Here is a 17634-nt window from a genome sequence, read left to right as displayed (position 1 = left end):
TTGCTGAATGAAAATAACGTTGTGACAGATCTCCTAGCTATGATGGTGTAGAAAACTGGGATACAGAGAAAATACATCGCTTCAGACTCCAGTAATAAGGAATGATAAAGTGCTGTACTGCCCTAAACTTACTGGCTTAGAGGCACGGTGCAACCTTTTACATATCTGACCTATGACCTTGCTAGGTCAGACATATCACCCGGAGGTTAATGTTATCCTCTAACTAATGTCCAGTCTTGTTTACTCAGGGTTAGGTCTGGGAGATGCCCCTGTGTGGTACAGGACAGGTACTGGTGGAGGCATTAGGAGGTTGTGTGTATGTGTCTGAGCATGTGACTTTGGAAGTGTTGACCTTTGCCACTGGCTGACCTGTCAGTGACCTTGGAGGTATTCTAGACTGGGATGAAGGACTTCCATCTGGCTCAGTGTTGAATCATGATGAATTCCTAATGAATATGGCTCAGTGTTGATTCCTGATGAATTGATGATGAATCTTCAGATGTAGATCACTAGTTATCTAATACTTCCTCATGCCATTCTAGTGGGTACTACTAGAAAGACCTTAGAAAATGGTGCTCTTTTCAACTAGTCTCTTTGTCAAGTAAACAAAAAGCTGATTACAGTAAAGTGACAGGCAGTCTGGTGGCATGTTGGGGTTGGACTGATTTTCTTCCCTGGGGAACTGACCTCTGACTTTTTAATCTTTGACCTTTACCAGTCTGGCTGATGACCTGTGTCCAACCTCTTCCTGTGCACACCACACAAGATTAGTGCAGTGACCTATAAAATGACCTGTGACTGACATCTAACCTCTGACTTTGATCTTTGACCTCCTCTGGTCTAGCGCTGGTGTCGTGTTAAGGATGGGGGAACATCTGGGGACTTCTCTGTTCTGTGAGAGGGGCCATGCAAATCTAAGTTTCTGTTTCACAGGGCTCTCTCTCTGTCACTTACAGTCATGCACTTACACACCCAATACTGCTCTACGGATGTGTTGACCAGCTGCGTGTGTCTGGTTGGTCAACCAAGCATTGAGGCATACAAACCTTTTTGCTTCACACATGATTATATGTTGACATGATATGGATTATTCATCCTCAATGGGACTATTTCACCTGTATCTTTCTAAAAGGATGGACATTTGTAGACATGGGAGGTTGGGAGGGTTATGAAACTAGTTTGTAACCATTATTTCTGAGTTAGTAAAGTGGTTGTACTTGGTGATGTCATATAACAAGACCATTAGTTCTGTGTCCAGTGGACCAATGATGTGTGTATTTCGAGCAGGAGGTTTTTGTACGGCTCTAAATCACTGTGTGAAGATATTTATACTGTTGAGATAGTGGAAACTCTTACAGTAGTAAACTGCTGCATCTTCAGCCTGGACTCCACTGATGGTCAGAGTGAAGTCACTCTCAGACCCACTGCCACTGAATCTAGCAGGAATCCCATCTAGCCGTGTCTTTACGTTTTTTATCAGGAGTTTGGGAGCTTCTCCAGGTCTCTGTAGATACCAGTACGCACCCTCCTCTCCACCATCCCATTTGTACACTTTAGTGTTGGTTCTACAGGTCAGAGTGACGGGGTCTCCTGTAGAAAATGTCACTACAGGAGGCTGAGTCACAGTCACCTGACCTCTGGATCCTGAAGAGGAAAAATATTAATTGATCAACGAGTATAAAAAGGATATTATTTATATTTCATAATATTTTATGCAGAGACATTTATTAATTATGATCCATTTCAATGATTATACAAGGCACTCAACAATATGTCCTTTTGCCATTGTAAGAGTTAGAAAACAACAGACCTTTGAGGCAGCAGCAGACCAGTGTCCAGATGAAGATGGTGATCAGAGTCATGGTTGTCGTGGTTTCTGTTGTGTTGAAGGACAGATCTCAGTCCTGCAGTCTGAAACTCACAGGGTTATAAACACTCCCAGAGAACTGAAGCATGAGCTGCCAATGCAAATCACCTCCTCTATGGAAATACCCTTCCTCAGGACAGATGATGAAACTGTTAATAATAATCATGTGAATTGCTTCATATTTTTGTTGTTGACAGTAAAATGGCACAATTGTCAATATTGATATTTGTTGCAAATGACAATGTCTCACTCTGCCCATATGTAATCTGATAACATATGACATCATTGGATGAAAAAACATTTTGCAGTGAGTTTGGGTGAAGAGACTTTAAAGAGACTCAAATCAGAGACTTCATTAATCAGAGTATGCTATATAGGTACATAAAGTGCTTAATTATTGTGGTTGTCTCACCTAGTTATATTAAGATGAATGCACAGAGATGCTCTGGATAAGAGTGTCTGCTAAATGACTCAAATGTAAAATGATAAAACATGAGTATTACTTGCTATAATATTTCCTATATTAAGAGTGTAAAATACTGTAATTGTATGTAAAGATGTGTAATGCTTTATGAGTATAGTAAAGCTCTACAAAGCTGTGTGGAGCTATATGAGTGGTTCTGTTAGTGCAGGGTGAGCTCACTCTTGTGTGAAGGAGGTTTTTGTACGGCGTCTTAACTAGACTGTATCACTGTGGTACACGTTCGGTGGAGGGACCAAACTGCTGCTGAAAAGTAAGTGTTTTTTCCTTTACTACTTACAAAACACGACAGAAAATAGAAATACTGAACACCAGACATTTTAAGACTCAAACTTTCTAAAGGAAACCCCAATGTTAGTATTTATTTTAGAATGGAGGGTTTAGAATGCAAAATGTTAGCTACCGTCTGTGGGAGACTTTCAGTTGTGCAGCCAAGCAACCTGTCTTTGAACAAGTTATACAAAAGAAACACATTTTTTATTTAAAGAGCTTTAATCAGGTTAAGTTCACTGTTATGACACGTGAATTACACAGAGAATATTTTTTTGTATAACAGAAAATGTTCTGGTCCCTTTTATTGTCGGATATTATTGTAAACTGGAGCGACTTTAAATGGGCAATCTGCGATTGCTACATACATTTTGGGCCTTTTAAATTAATTATATATACCCATTGATTTTACTTGCCTCATGAGCTTAGTTCAACTGCCATACTCTTATCAGAAAGTAAAATAGAATCATGTTTTCTAAATTGTTTGTGAACAATGTAATTTTAAACAAACACTATATAGCCTCAAAACATGGTTGAAATTATAATTTGTAGTTTATGGATGGTCAGTCCTTGCATCCATAGCTCTGTCTATGAATTTGAGAGAGGTTACAGTTCTCCAGTTCCATCCCTCAGCTGTTTACCAAAAACACTGGTGGGGTTGGTTGTTTTGTTGTTGTTTGAACAGCAGAGTATAAAATTACTTAATATCTGCATTTAGAAGTGATATTGGGCGATAAGATCACTTGATGAATTGGGTCCTTGTCCCTTTTACAGCAAAGATATTTCACAGTCTGTGAAAATACATGGCTAAATAAAAAATCAGCAACAGTGATGTATTTTATTGTGCATTTATGCAATTGATGTTGTGTGGTGTTGTGTTCTCTGTGAACCTTAATAAGTTATGTATTTTATTGAACACTCTATTTCTCTCTCCTCTGGAATGTAACATTAAAACGTTCTCTCCTCTCCAGCTGGTCCTACTGTCAGTCCCACGGTGTCTCTGCTCCCCCCCTCCTCTGAGCAGCTCTCTGGGGGCTCTGCCTCACTGGCCTGCCTGCTGACTGACTACTCCCCTCAGGGGGCGCTGGTGAGCTGGGAGGTGGATGGGCTGGAGGTGACACAGGGGGTCGTGACCAGTCCAGAAGAAGAGAAGGAAGGCCTTTACAGACGCAGCAGCACCCTGACCCTGAGCAAGGCAGGCTGGGAGCAGGGAGAGCTCTACACCTGCAGGGTCTCCCACTTCCAACACACCCAGGCCTCCCCTCTTCGCAGGAGCCAGTGTCTGGTCTAGGGCCTAGTGGAGGAGGCCCACAACAGGAGCTCTGTCTGGGGAAGCAGGAGTAGACGAGGCTCTGGTCTGGTCTGTGGCCTGGTTGGAGCAGTAGTAGTGTGTTAGAGTAGTGTACTGAGTAAACTCTAGTACTGCTGGGGAGACCACAGTCTGGGTAGTAATGTGTATTGTATAGAGTACAGGAGACTTCTATGTGTTCTGTACTCACACTGTTACTGTGATGTTGCTGTTTGTCTCAGTTCTAATAAAGTTGGATTTGAAAATAACATGATGGATTAGTTGACTCATTTATTTACTGTGACAACAAATGGAAATGTAACTACAGCTAGATCATAGTCTTTATCATAACTATATTCCTCCTCTAAATGAGAGTAAGATATGTCATCTGTCTTGTACTGAATGTTGTTGTATGTGTGTTCTTCTGTTTCTGTCTGTCTGTCTGTCTGTCTGTCTGTCTGTCTGTCTGTCTGTCTGTCTGTCTGTCTGTCTGTCTGTCTGTCTGTCTGTCTGTCTGTCTGTCTGTCTGTCTGTCTGTCTGTCTCTCTGTCTCTCTGTCTGTATGTCTGTCTGACCCCCTGGGGACAGAACTTCTCTATTCTGGGAGCAGCCAAACCATCCCACTCTGACCATGCAAATCAAGGCTGCATTCTTTGAGGTGAAAATTTAGAAGATTAAAGACTTTAACACTCAATGTTCTTTTTGACAGATAATGATGTCTGTTCTACCCAATGTATTTCTATCTGAACATTCCAGAGCTGAAGGTCAATGGTGTGGTAGTAAAGTTGTGGTTTCTATATGGATGTGATGTAAGGGTTATGGTTGTGTAGAGGAGGTGGTTGGGTGAACTATGATCCTGTCATGAGTAACCAGAGTAACATTGTCCTGGTGTGGGACTGTCTAACGCTGTGTGAGGATCTTAAGTCTGTGTTCAGTGAACCAGTGTTTAATGTCATAGTCTGTTGCTCCTCAACACCTGCAGTAGGTCCCAGCTGCAACAGTACAGTCTCTGTGCAGTCTGACTGAGGGAGGTTTTTGTATGACTCTAAATCACTGTGTCCTCCCATCAGTGTACACACCCATGCAGTAGTAATGTCCTACATCTTCAGCCTGGACTTCACTGATGGTCAGAGTAAAATCTGGTTCAGATCCACTGCTACTGAAATGACCAGGAGTTTCAGACTGACGTTGACTTATTTTATAGAAGAGGAGTTGAGGGGACTGTCCAGGTTTCTGCAGGTACCAGCTCAGGTCATCATCCACCCCTTTACTGGCTGTGCAGCTCAGATACACAGTCTCTCACAGACTAACAGACTTGGCAGTAGGAGACTGAGTCACAACTCCAGCCCCAGATGATTCTGGAAATGAGAGGTGGAGAATAAGTCATAATAATCGTAAATAAAATAACTGTTTTCTCGCACCATGTACAAGCAGTATCATAGAGGCTTCTCAAACTCCTGTTCTCAAAACGTCTCTCTTAACAGATGCTCTCTGAAGACGGCAGTTCAGAAAGGTCAGAGAGCAGACTTTCTCACCCTGAGTCAGGAACCCCAGAATGGTCAGCAGTGATATCATCTTCATCATCATCATCTGTGGCTCTGAAAAGACAACAGGACAGATCTCAGTCCTGCAGTTTGAAACTCACAGGGTTATAAACACTCCCAGAGCACTGAAGCATGAGCTGCCAATGCAAATCACCTCCTCTATGGAAATACCCTACCTCAGGACAGATGATGAAACTGTTCATGCAACACAATAATATTAAACATGGAAGGAAATAGCTGACCTAAATCTGTGGAAGGCCTGGAATTTACCATAGTATTTAAAAAATATATATATTTATCAGTTATTTTAACAGGTAAGTTGATTGAGAACACATTCTCATTTACACCAACGGCCTGGGGAATAGTTACAGGGGAGAGGAGGGGGATGAATGAGCCAATTGCAAACTGGGGTTTATTAGGTGACCATGATGGTTTGAGGGCCAGATTGGGAATTTAGCCAGGACACCGGGATTAACACCCCTACTCTTACAATAAGTGCCATGGGATCTTTAATGACCTCAGAGAGTCAGGACACCCATTTAACGTCCCATCCGAAAGACAGCACCCTACACAGGGCCGTGTCCCCAATCACTGCCCTGGGGCATTGGGATATTTTTAGACCAGAGGAAAGAGTGCCTCCTACTGGCCCTCCAACACCACTTCCAGCAGCATATGGTCTCCCATCCAGGGACTGACCAGAACCAACACTGTATTGAGTTACATGTAAGTGTATTCATTCAATGCTAGAGCTTTCAAATCAAATGTTATTTGTCACATGCGCGGAATACAACAGGTGTAGGTAGACCTTACCATGAAATGCTTACTTACAAGCCCTAAACCAACAACGCAATTTTAAGAAAATCGAGTTTACAAAAGATTTACTGAATAAACTAAAGTAAAACAATTACAAAAATGACAAGTAAGACAATAAAATAACAATAATGAGGCTATATAGAGGGGGTACCGGTACCAAGTCAATGCACAGGAGTACAGGTTAGGCGAGGTAATTTGTATTTGTAGGTTGGGGTAAAGTGACTATGCATAGATAATAAACAGCGAATAGCAGCAGTGCAAAAACTAAGGGGGGTGGGGGTCAATGCAAACAGTCCGGGTGGCCATTTGATGAATTGTTCAGCAGTCTTATGGCTTGTGCGTAGAAGCTGTTAAGGAGCCTTTTGGTCCTAGACTTGAACCGCTCTGGTACCGATTGCCGTGCGGTAGCAGAGAGAACAGTCATGACTTGAGTGACTGAAGTCTTTTATTTATTTTTTAATTTTTGTGGTATCCAATTGGTAGTTACAGTCTTGTCTCATTGCTGTCACTCCCATACAGACTCGGGAGGGGCGAAGGTCCGGACGACGCTGGGCCAATTGTGCGCCGCCCCATGGGTCTCCCGGTCGCGGCCAGCTGCGGCAGAGTCTGGACTCGAACCCAGAATCTCTAGTTGCATAGCAAGCACTGCGATGCAGTGCCGTAGACCACTGTGCCACTCCGGAGGCCGAGTGACTGGAGTCTTTGACAATTCTATAATGAACAAAATGGCATCATGCTGAAGTTCAGTTCAGACCATAAAGAGTGATCGAGGCCTCAGATGGATATAACCATGTTTGCATGGACATTGCCATTGAGTGATTCCACCATTTTGAAGTAGTCAACTGGGTGGGACTTCCTATGGGTTAAGCAATGATCACATCATTCCATCCAGGTCATTAGGAGAAATCAGCCAATGAATTATGCTCATGAGGAAACATTCCATTACTGCATGTTGCAGTAAATCGGCATCATAGCTGTTCAAACAACACAGTCAGGTGGCGGAATGTACAATTTCAGTTTGTTTACCAGTAGAAGTAGTAGAAGAAGTTGGACGACTTCAATGGCACTGCCTGTGCTCTCACAGACGCCATAATGGGACAGATACAATAACGACGTGATCTATCTAAGTCTGTGGTTCAGACAGAAAATAAAGAGTTATTAGTCAAACAGCCTCAGGTTCAGCTGTTGGTGGAACTACAGACTGAGTCTGCAAGCTGTTTTATCGCTTTTCGACATTCATATCTAGATAGGTGTGCAATGACAGAACAGTATCGCTATGAGCTATGAGCTATGAGGCTTTATTTAATGAAAATAATGTTGTGACAGATCTCCTAGCTACGATGGAAGAGAAAACTGGGATACAGAGAAAATACATCGCTTCAGACAGTAATATTAGGAATGGTAATGTGCTGTAATGCCCTAAACTTACTGGCATAGAGGCAAGGTGCAACCTTTCATATATGACCTATGACCTTGCTAGGTCAGACATATCACCTGGAGGTGAATGCTATCCACTGACTGATGTCCAGTCTAGCTTACTCAGGATTAGGTCTGGGAGATGCCCCAGTGCGGTACAGGACAGGTACTGGTGGAGGCATTAGGAGATTGTGTGTGTTTCTGAGCATGTGACTCTGAAACTGTTGACCTTTGCCACTGGCTGACCTGTCAGTGACCTTGGAAGTATTCTAGACTGGGAAGAAGGACTTCCATCTGGCTCAGTGCTGATTCCTGATATATTCATGATGAAACTTGCTCAGTGCTGTTTCCTGAGGAAATCATGATGATTCTGTCTCGGTGCTGATTCCTGAGGAAATCATGATGAATCTTCAGCTGTACATCACTAGCTATCTAATCCTTCCTCATGCCATTCTAGTGGGCACTAGAGATGTAAACTTTGACCTTAGAACTTTGTCAAATATTCTCTTTGGCAATAAAACTTAAAGCTGATTACAATAAAGTGACAGGCAGTCTGGTGGCATGTTGGGGTTGGACTGACTCTCTTCCCTGGGGAACTGACCTCTGACCTTTTGATCTTTGACCTTTACCAGTCTGACTGACGTCCGATGCCCAACCTCTTCCTGTCCACAAGACACAATATTAGCGAACTGACCTACGAAATTACCTGTGAGTGACATCTGACCTATGATGTTGAACTTTTAGCCTCCTCCAGTATGGCTGATGTCCACTGGCCAACCTCCTCTGGTCTAGTACTGGTTTCATGTTGAGGATGGGGAGCATCTGGGGAGTGTACTGCTCTATTCTGGAAGAGGGGCCTTGGAAATCTAAGTTTCTGTTTCACAGCCCATGGGAGGTTGGAAGAGTTATGAAACTAGTTTGTAACCATTGTTTCTGTGAGTTAGTAAAGTGGTTATACTCGTTGATGTCGTATAACAAGGCCCTTAGTTCTGTGTTCAATGACAAGTGATGTGTGTAATGTTGTAGAGGAGGTTTTTGTACTGCTCTAAATCACTGTGTGAAGATATTTTTACTGTTGAGATAGTGGAAACTCTGACAGTAGTAAACTGCTGCATCTTCAGCCTGGACTCCACTGATGGTCAGAGTGAAGTCACTCTCAGACCCACTGCCACTGAATCTAGCAGGAATCCCATCTAGCCGTGTCTTTGCATATCTTATAAGGAGTTTGGGAGCATCTCTAGGTCTCTGTTGATACCAGAATGCACCCTCATCTCCATCATCCCACTTGTGCACTTTAGGTTTGGTTGTACAGGTCAGAGTGACGGGGTCTCCTGGAGAAAATGTCACTACAGGAGGCTGAGTCACAGTCAACTGACCTCTGGATCCTGAAGAGGAAAAATATAAATTCATCAACGAGTAAAAATAACAGATCATTTATATTTCATAATATTGTATGCAGGTACAGTTATTAATTGGGAGCCAATTCAAAAGGTACTCAACAATATGTCATTTTTCATTTGTAAGAGTTCAGTGTCCAGATGAAGATGGTGATCAAAGTCATGGTTGCCGTTGTTTCTGTACAGTCTGACTGAGGGAGGTTTTGTACGACTCTAAATGACTGTGTGAAACGCTCTGGGCTGCCAAAATGACCCATACCATAGTAATCTCCTGCATCTTCAGCTTGGACATCAGTGATTGTAAGAGTGTACTCAGTACCTGGTCTACTGCCACTGAATCTAGATGGTGTTCCAGACTGAAGGGTTTTTACTGTATAGATGAGGAGTTTAGGAGCCTGTCCAGGTTTCTGCAGGTACCAGCTCATGTCATCATCAATACCAGTTGAACTTGCAACAGCACTGATAGACACACTCTCTCCCAGAAAAGAAGACTTTGATTCATCAGCTTGATTCAGGACACATTGTGCAAATGACTCTGAACTGGAAACAGTGAATAATTCGCTTTGAGTAGTCACAATAATCCAAATAAAGGCATTGGAATCGTGTTCCATGTGCAAACATATAGAAGCCCATTAAAACCAGTAGACCACAATGAGATGCTGTCAGGAGTCAGGAGGAACCCCAGCATGATCAGCATCTTCATCATCTGTGGCTCTAAGAAGACTGACTGGACACAACAATGATAGCACTGCAGTCTTAGTGTAAGGAGCAGTGAGGCTCAACAGCTATGCAAAACACCACTCTATGGGCAAACGCACACCTGCTGGGTGTGAAAGAGAGGAGACAGACAGATTGAGAGGTGACAGAGAGATAACTTGTATATCTGTTATTTTGCTGTTAGCTGTGAGTCATTCCATTCTAGGGGTCAACTATAGGAGGATAACTAAATAATGTATTAAAGGGTAGGTTCACCACCAAATAAAAAAATGTGTCAGACATTATATATTACATCCAAAGTGTTGTGTCAAGCTGAGCCCAAATTGTATTTCATTTTAGGATGAACCTCCCGCTGGTATACCATTCCTCAAATGTTAATAGCCAGGATCCAACAGACTGCACAAATGAGTAGTGATGCCTAGCCTAACTGGAGCCTTACTAACTACTGTATAGTGATGACCATTTACATTGACCCCCCCCCCCCCTCCCTTTTGTACACTGCTGCTACTCGCTGTTTATTATCTATGCAGTCACTTCACCCCCACCTACATGTACAAATGACCTCAACTAACCTGTACCCCTGCACACTGACTCTGTACCGGTGCCCCCTGTATATCACCTCATTATTGTTACTCTTATTGCGTTACTTTTTTATTATTACTTTTAATTTTAGTATACTTGGTAAATATTTTCTTAACTTTTATTGAACTGCACTGTTAAGGCTTAAGGGCTTGTAAGTAAGCATTTCACGGTTAAGTCTACCATGTTGTATTTGGCGCATGTGACAAATAAAGTTTGATTTTATTTGATTCTCATATTTGCAGGTTGATGGCGCCCTCTTGTGCTAAAATGGCGTCATGCTGAAGTTCAGTTCAGACAGAGAATAGTTATTTGTCAAGTAGTGGCAGGTTCAGCGTCAGCTGTTGGTAGAATTACAGACAGGGCCTGCAAGCTCTTTTACTGCTTCTTGGCATAAATAACTAGATAGATGTGCAAGGACTAGGGCCCTGTGTTTTGGACAATCATGTCACATGACCTGGATTTTAACCTTTCTTTAAAGATGTTTCATCGAGATTTATTTTTATGCGATATGGTCCAGCACCATCCTCAAACAATTGCTTTCATTTTTGGACTAATTCTAACTTATGGAACAGGCTTAAAATAAATGTTAAAATCTAGGTCACGTAGCATGGTAGACCAAAACACATGGCACTAACAATGACAGAAACGTATAAACGCCACCACTCACCAGATATTAGTACTGTAGCATAATGGTTAACTGAACTTTACTGCAGGCAATAAAAATTGACTTTCATCACCTGTTGCTTCAACTAGGTAGCAACAAAATCGTTTTCTGATTGGTTGTACCTTAATTAAAGTCCTCCCTCTCGCTCGTTTGCTTTGCCTGGAACCATATGCCCAACAGCTTGTAGGCGCGCACGGATAATTCGTTGTGTTAAACTTTAAACATATGAAATACTTTAACGTTTTTCGCTTGTTTATTGACCGTAACATTTTGATTGGATTTGTGTTTGTGTAGGCTACGCATCCAAAAATCAACAAGTTCAACACGGCGCCACTACAACAATGTTTGCCCAACTTCATAACCGCTATGAGGCTTTGTTGAATGAAAATAACTTTGTGACAGATCTCCTAGCTACGATGGAGGAGAAAACTGGGATACAGAAGAAATATATCGCTTCAGGTAATAGTTAATATTAAATCCACTTGCAATGTAGGACTTTGCCAGTTGCTTGGTTGTAATGCTGCTCTATGTCAATGTTGAAACGTTGTAACTTCCCCCTCTAGTCTAGCCACTTGTGGTTACTTTCTCGTTATGCAACGTTGGCTGGTTTGGCAAGGTCGGGAACATATGACAGTTATTTTGCTGACATGTCACATTAACTAACTAGCCTACCAGCAACAGTTGCAGCTGATAAACAGTAACGCAGTCTAGCCCAGTTAGGCCTAACACAAACAAACCATAGAAAACAAACGGTGTCACCAGACCAAATATTGTTTTAACGTGACTGTTTGTATTTATTTATGGATCCCCATTAGCTGATCGCCATTAGTTGTAGGCCTAGGCTGCCTACAATATGATTTTACGACACTCATTTGAAATGGCAAAGGTCGGAGATGGCCTAGATTGCAGTTAATCCACTGTTAGATGGTCCCTAGCCAAGGGGTGTATTTATACCTCCTACAGAAATACCAACTGCTATGTTGAGATGGCACATTTTTAAGGTGACCTGCTGTCTTCAGTTGAGTTGTGCTCCTTCAGTTGAGTTGTGCTCCTTCAGTTGAGTTGTGCCATAATGCCTACTCATTCACTCATTGTTGACATTGACAACAATGGAGTTGACAAGAGCACGAACAGATCTGGGACCGGGCTAGTTCTGTTGCTGTCGTAATATTGTCCTTTTTGAGGTATTATTGACACGCACAATAGCCAGTGCTGATGTTTATGGACATGTCCTGAGAGCAACAACATAATTTTACATTGGACGGAGATGAAATTTCTGTTGACTACTGAACTAACTGTACCTAATATGCAATAAAGAGAGTATATAAGACAATATACCTTAGAGGTGTGTGTGTGCGCGCCTTGGTCTGGTCAAGTATGAAGTGAAGTACTTTAACGTCTGGTGTGAAATTCTCTGCGGCCAATGTGTGTTCAGTACCGGGAGGAGAAGTTGCCTGTAGTCTATACTGTGTAGCTTAGCTCTTCTTCTGGAGAAGGAACCCCAGCCTATTAGTCTTCCATCAACGTCAGAGAGGGACTCTGTCTGCTCTACCGCTGCCTGTGGAGGGACTCTGTCTGCTCTACCGCTGCCTGTGGCGGGACTCTGTCTGCTCTACCGCTGCCTGTGGAGGGACTCTGTCTGCTCTACCGCTGCCTGTGGCGGGACTCTGTCTGCTCTACCGCTGCCTGTGGCGGGACTCTGTCTGCTCTACCGCTGCCTGTGGAGGGACTCTGTCTGCTCTACCGCTGCCTGTGGCGGGACTCTGTCTGCTCTACCGCTGCCTGTGGAGGGACTCTGATCACATCACCGAGCATTCAGACATGGTGTCCACTGGCCATTCTAAGCTGTTGGGTGGAGGAAGGGGAAGGCACTGGTTAGTCACTATATTAATGGTGCCTAGGACTATTGTCATGTCCAAACTAGGGCTCAGGGAAATTCCCAAGGTTGACAGGTCTGCCTATGTAACCCTCTTTACTCTGCGACTTGGCTACTTCAAGCAGCATGGCAATGAAGGACTCTTATAGCAAGGTATTCAAACAGTCTCTGTTCTGATTTGTCTGTTATGGGGGAATGGATTTTTGATTAAGTCTGTAGCGTCCCGGGCCATATGTGGGGAGTACCTGCATGTTTGTGGATGACCAACACTTGATGCACTCCAAATCAGGAATTTTACCAAAACACCATTGACACATTTGAGAATAATTTTGATGTGCCCAGTGTTGCTTTTCCAAATCATAGTTTTGTGACCATATATAGCCTTCTGCCATAACTGAAACTAGTCATCAGTCTTGAAGATCATGAGGTGTATTGATTGGTGTATTGGACTATAACCTGCAGAGGAAAAGCCTGGTGCCATATGTCTAAATGATTTCCTTATGCAAACAGGAGCTAAACCAAACAAAAGCTGATTACCTGCTAGCTAGGGTTACAATAGCAGGCAGCAGCTGCTTCTCTCCATCTCTGTCCAGCTCTAAAACTCAGATTGAGCCTAGTTTTTTTTTTTTTTTACATGGGAATCCATTGTACATATGTTGACTGAAATGTGTGAAGGGTAAATTAACCCTTCACACATTTGACAGATGGTGAAGTTCACGGCTGTAGGTTAATGTAGTTGCTAGTTTGTTGGTTTAGGTTAGAGCGGACCAGTATCTGTGGAATCTCACTCCTGTTCCATGGTTCATATTCCACATGGTTACACTAGATGTCTTATGTACATCAACATTGAATGTGTGAATGTCAGTGTTTTGAACTGAGTTTCACACGAAGCCTTGTCCTGTTTATTCATCCAACATCCTGCTCTAACACACACAGACACAGAGATGATGTATCATGATATGAAGATGCTTTGAAATGTTTCCAGATTGACAGTATCTGGTATGAATCTCTCTGTCTATAGGTGTGGTCTCTCTGATCAGTCTGTATCTGTTGTTTGGCTATGGAGCCTCTCTCCTCTGTAACCTGATTGGCTTTGTCTACCCAGCGTACCTCTCGTAAGTAGCACCTCAAAACATATCTAAAAAGTGGTGTCGTCATGCTCACATCAAATGCTCCAGGTGAAGGGTTAAACATGATGTATGTTAATTATTTAGTTCTATTCATCACTTGTCCTGTTGTCCAATCAGAATCAAGGCCATAGAGAGTAAGAAGAAAGACGATGACACTCAGTGGTTGACCTACTGGGTGGTTTACGGATTCTTCAGTATCGCTGAGGCTTTCTCCGACATCTTCCTCTCCTGGTTCCCCTTCTACTATGCTGGCAAGGTGTGTATGTGTGTGTGTGTGTGAGACATTCAATATACAGGAGGCCAAAACATCATAGAATCTCCCGCTCTCTCTCAATCCCTCTCTCCCATAGTGTTTGTTCCTGGTGTGGTGTATGGCTCCAGTGACATGGAACGGTTCTGCTATTCTCTACTCCCGTGTGGTCCGTCCCGTGTTCCTCAGACACCAGGCCACCCTGGACAATGTCGTCAACAACCTGAGTGATAAGGCCAAGAACATTGCTGATACTGTCACTAAAGAAGGTGAGACACAGACCCACAAGTTAGATGTCTATTGTGGAGATGCGGAAACAACAGGCCCAGCTCCCGACACCTCAGTTCTTCCCCAACACGGCCGACACAAATTATACCGGTAGAGTAATTGTCACCCATGGTGTGTTCAAATGTAAAGTGATCGCACGTCGGGCTAAAAAATTATCCGGGAGAATCTGACTGCTTCAGAACAGGCATCTGAAGCAGTCGGACTGCTCGGAACTCTAATTCACATGTAAAGTACGATACTCAGTTATCCCGCATCTCCGCAATGTAAATCGAGCTATACACACACTGTCACCAGATCTGTCAGTCAAACTAATAACTCATGTTTTTATTGTCATGTTTTTTTCCAGCTGTCAACCAGGCCCTCAAGCATGACAAGAACCAGTGACAGACCGATGTATGACCACAAGCCTCGAAGACGCCTCGACTCCAATAAACACACATAATCACACAACAGAGTGTGTGATGTCCCATGAAGGATGTTAATGGACCCTGTCACGTGATCAGTGGCCGGTGACCACCCTGCAGCACACAGAAAGGGGACTTGTTTGTTTTTTCACTCGAGGGTATTTTCTGCTTTCTAGTCGGTCTTTTATCAGTCGCATGTATCAATGTTATATGATGAGTTTCCCGTAATCCAGGCGTTGTAGCATCTGATCATCGGCGCAGCGGGACTGTTTTTAAAGACCGGTTGGAATGCAACCAGAAGCTTAGGGTAGCCACCACACAATCCAGCTGACCTCTAAACAATGCGAATGTCTTAATGTAATCTGTAGCCTATTGTCAGGAAACCCATGTGCTGTAGATGTCTGTGAATCAGTGGACTCACAAATCCACCCTTAGCCTTTGACCTACCCCAGCACTAACACACCAGATCCAATAAGTCAGACTCTGTGATAAATTAGCTTGTTAAATCAGGTGGGTTAGTGCTGGGCTAGAACAAAAATGGCCCCATAATAATGGATTGGGAAACACGGTACCAGGGGGTAGGGGCTAATGGAGGTGTCTAGGGAGTAGAGTCTCGGGGTATGTTTGGGATAGAGCCATTCTGAGCTGGGTCATTTCCTACAAGGTAGCCATGTTATTTCAGTCTCTTGTAATTAGTGCATACAGTAGCATGTCTCCGCAATGTCTGCAGATCTGTGCCAAAGATTTTTACTCCATCACCCTGTCTGAACAAAATGATTATTTATGTATGTCAACTGAACTGGGAAGTATTTGTTTAGTACGGTCTCTATTCTCATTATCTTTAATAAATCAAACTGGAACTTGAGTAATGTGCCGTCTGTTCTCCGTTGTTCACACTTTTCCACAACTGGAGTCTGTTACACCATGCCTTTCTCAATTCTTTAGAAATTCTGAAATATGAATTTATTTCAGACTATTTAGGAAGTTAGATAACTCATTGATCCTACTTTATGGAATACTCCCTGTCAGAGGAATCTGGCAATTCAATTAATTTAACTACCAAAGAGAAAGGAAAACCAGCAGTACTGCATATATGAAGGCTGGCGTGGAATAGTCCTGCACTAAGACGTTGATATGCCCTGTTGACCTGTGCTCAATACATTTACTGGTATACAGGAAGTGAAATCATCCGGGATGTGTTTTAGTGAATGTTCACGCTCAGAGGAGTCTGAATGGGATGGCTCTTGTGTCCATGCTGGGAGTGTAATGTCTGACTGACAGACAGACTGATAATGGCCACACATGCTCACTGTTCCAGGGACTGTGCGTGTGGTGTTTTCTCTCTGTGTTTTGTGTAGTAATGTGTGAACCTGGCAAAAGTCTATAAATGCACTTCCTTTAATCAAACCATAGAGGCCAGACTGTGGGGGTGATCGCAGAGCATTGCATGTCTAGCTCATCCCCTACTGTCTCTCTCCCTTCCTCCCTGAGGCTTTTCTCACCAGCTGTTCCTTTACTCTGGAGACTGCCTTTGCTGTCCACGCATACGTGTGGTCTTGAGTTTCCCTGGGGGACTGTGGTGTGTAGGCCTTGCAGTACTCTAAGTCACTGACAGAGGGAGACAAACACCCTTTACAGGCAGTACAGGCTTTAGTTCCAGCCCTGGTCCTGGAGAGATGCAGATCAAATCAGTATTTATTTAAAGTGCATTTAAACATGTCTTAATACGCTTTACAAACAAATTATAATATAGAAGTAAAACAAATGGCAAATAAATCAAAAACAGAAACTGCAGACATACAAAGTGTACATTGACACAACATGAAGGGACAAGACAGAGTGGGCTACAGGGAAATACATGGGGTTAAGACAGCAGTAAAACATTAGGGAGTTCAGTAGGGCAGGAGTGACAGCCAGGAGGATTGGTGGAGTGATCGCAGGGTAGGACATTGGAGCGGATGGATCAGAGGGGTCTGGTGGGCGGGTCAGTGTGTGGACTGGTGGTTGGATCCTGGGCCAGGTAGATGTTGGGCTCACAGGCTGGTGGCTGCCTAAGCGGGGGATGGTGAGAGAGGCAGAAAGTTAGGGAAGCAAGGATACAGACAAGAAATTTACAAATGTACAGGGTTCCAGTCCTAGTGACCTGGTCCTGGGGTGCTGCAAACACCACACACTCCATGCCAATGTCCACTCAGAATGTGATTCTTGGAATGTTTAATGCCGAGATGGTGCCCTAGGATCTACATTTTAGTTTAATGAACTTTGCGTATGGCTGTGGATGATGACTCTACCCAAGCAGTTGGCGCCGCAGGAGAATCAGGTAACACAGTTGAATGGGCTCTGGTTTAAACATCCACCTCTAGCTGGCCCATGAAAGCCTTTACTAACGGTACCCAAATCTGACAGCTGACTTTAATTTGAAACTGCCTTTAGCAAATAAAAAAGCAATAGGCCTTTTGGTTGGGACTGATCATGCAGTAGGCTAAGCAGCACTTTTTGTTTAACTGCAAAATATAAGCTATAGGCTATAAATAAGTGGGGAGCACCTTCAGCACCCCTACTTCCTGCGGCTATGGAGGGACAGTGGGACGCAGCTAGAAGGGTCATTTGCTACAGTTTACTGCCAAAACATATTTTGCTGTTAATT

The 17634-nt window shown here is 43.2% G+C and overlaps 2 protein-coding genes and 3 long non-coding RNA genes across 6 annotated transcripts; 2 read left to right on the top strand and 3 right to left on the bottom strand.

Annotated features, from left to right (window-relative positions):
* Positions 1-1047: 1047 nt before the first annotated feature.
* On the bottom strand, positions 1048-1951 carry LOC139532342 (uncharacterized). Its single transcript, XR_011666545.1, has 2 exons — positions 1811-1951; positions 1048-1644 (listed from the first exon to the last, which is right to left on the bottom strand). It is a non-coding gene; the product is annotated as an uncharacterized lncRNA (long non-coding RNA).
* LOC139532340 (uncharacterized) lies at positions 1936-4175 on the top strand. Its single transcript, XR_011666543.1, has 2 exons — positions 1936-2601; positions 3590-4175. It is a non-coding gene; the product is annotated as an uncharacterized lncRNA (long non-coding RNA).
* LOC139532345 (uncharacterized) lies at positions 3845-5591 on the bottom strand. The gene is made up of 2 exons (XR_011666548.1): positions 5442-5591; positions 3845-5264 (listed from the first exon to the last, which is right to left on the bottom strand). It is a non-coding gene; the product is annotated as an uncharacterized lncRNA (long non-coding RNA).
* A 2148-nt stretch (positions 5592-7739) lies between these two features.
* On the bottom strand, positions 7740-10446 carry LOC139532949 (uncharacterized). The gene is made up of 2 exons (XM_071331094.1): positions 9194-10446; positions 7740-9099 (listed from the first exon to the last, which is right to left on the bottom strand). The coding sequence occupies exons 1-2, from the start codon at positions 9685-9687 to the stop codon at positions 8730-8732; spliced, it is 864 nt and encodes a 287-aa protein (XP_071187195.1). The 5' UTR covers positions 9688-10446; the 3' UTR covers positions 7740-8729.
* A 646-nt stretch (positions 10447-11092) lies between these two features.
* LOC139532338 (receptor expression-enhancing protein 6-like) lies at positions 11093-15852 on the top strand. 2 transcript variants are annotated; one of them, XM_071329803.1, is made up of 6 exons: positions 11093-11222; positions 11334-11498; positions 13937-14030; positions 14163-14301; positions 14396-14564; positions 14930-15852. In XM_071329803.1, the coding sequence occupies exons 2-6, from the start codon at positions 11381-11383 to the stop codon at positions 14965-14967; spliced, it is 558 nt and encodes a 185-aa protein (XP_071185904.1). In that variant the 5' UTR covers positions 11093-11222; positions 11334-11380; the 3' UTR covers positions 14968-15852. The 2 variants fall into 2 exon arrangements, with proteins under 2 accessions (XP_071185904.1, XP_071185905.1); XM_071329804.1 differs by having other exon boundaries at positions 11123-11498.
* Positions 15853-17634: the final 1782 nt, after the last annotated feature.

This window comes from Salvelinus alpinus, chromosome 10 (assembly GCF_045679555.1).
Source record: "Salvelinus alpinus chromosome 10, SLU_Salpinus.1, whole genome shotgun sequence".
NCBI classification, from domain to species: Eukaryota; Metazoa; Chordata; class Actinopteri; order Salmoniformes; family Salmonidae; genus Salvelinus; species Salvelinus alpinus.
The sequence above is the reverse complement of the archived record's forward strand: the minus strand, read 5'-3'. Positions and strand labels throughout refer to the sequence as shown.

Coding starts and splice junctions, on each gene's coding strand:
- LOC139532949 (XM_071331094.1), bottom strand. CDS start 9,687: ATGGAACACGATTCCAATGCCTTTATTTGGATTATTGTGACTACTCAA. Junction 9,100..9,193: donor ACACTGAACTCTTACAAATG/AAAAATGACATA, acceptor GATCTGTTATTT/TTACTCGTTGATGAATTTAT.
- LOC139532338 (XM_071329803.1), top strand. CDS start 11,381: ATGTTTGCCCAACTTCATAACCGCTATGAGGCTTTGTTGAATGAAAAT. Junction 14,031..14,162: donor GTCTACCCAGCGTACCTCTC/GTAAGTAGCACC, acceptor TTGTCCAATCAG/AATCAAGGCCATAGAGAGTA. Junction 14,302..14,395: donor CCTTCTACTATGCTGGCAAG/GTGTGTATGTGT, acceptor TCTCTCCCATAG/TGTTTGTTCCTGGTGTGGTG.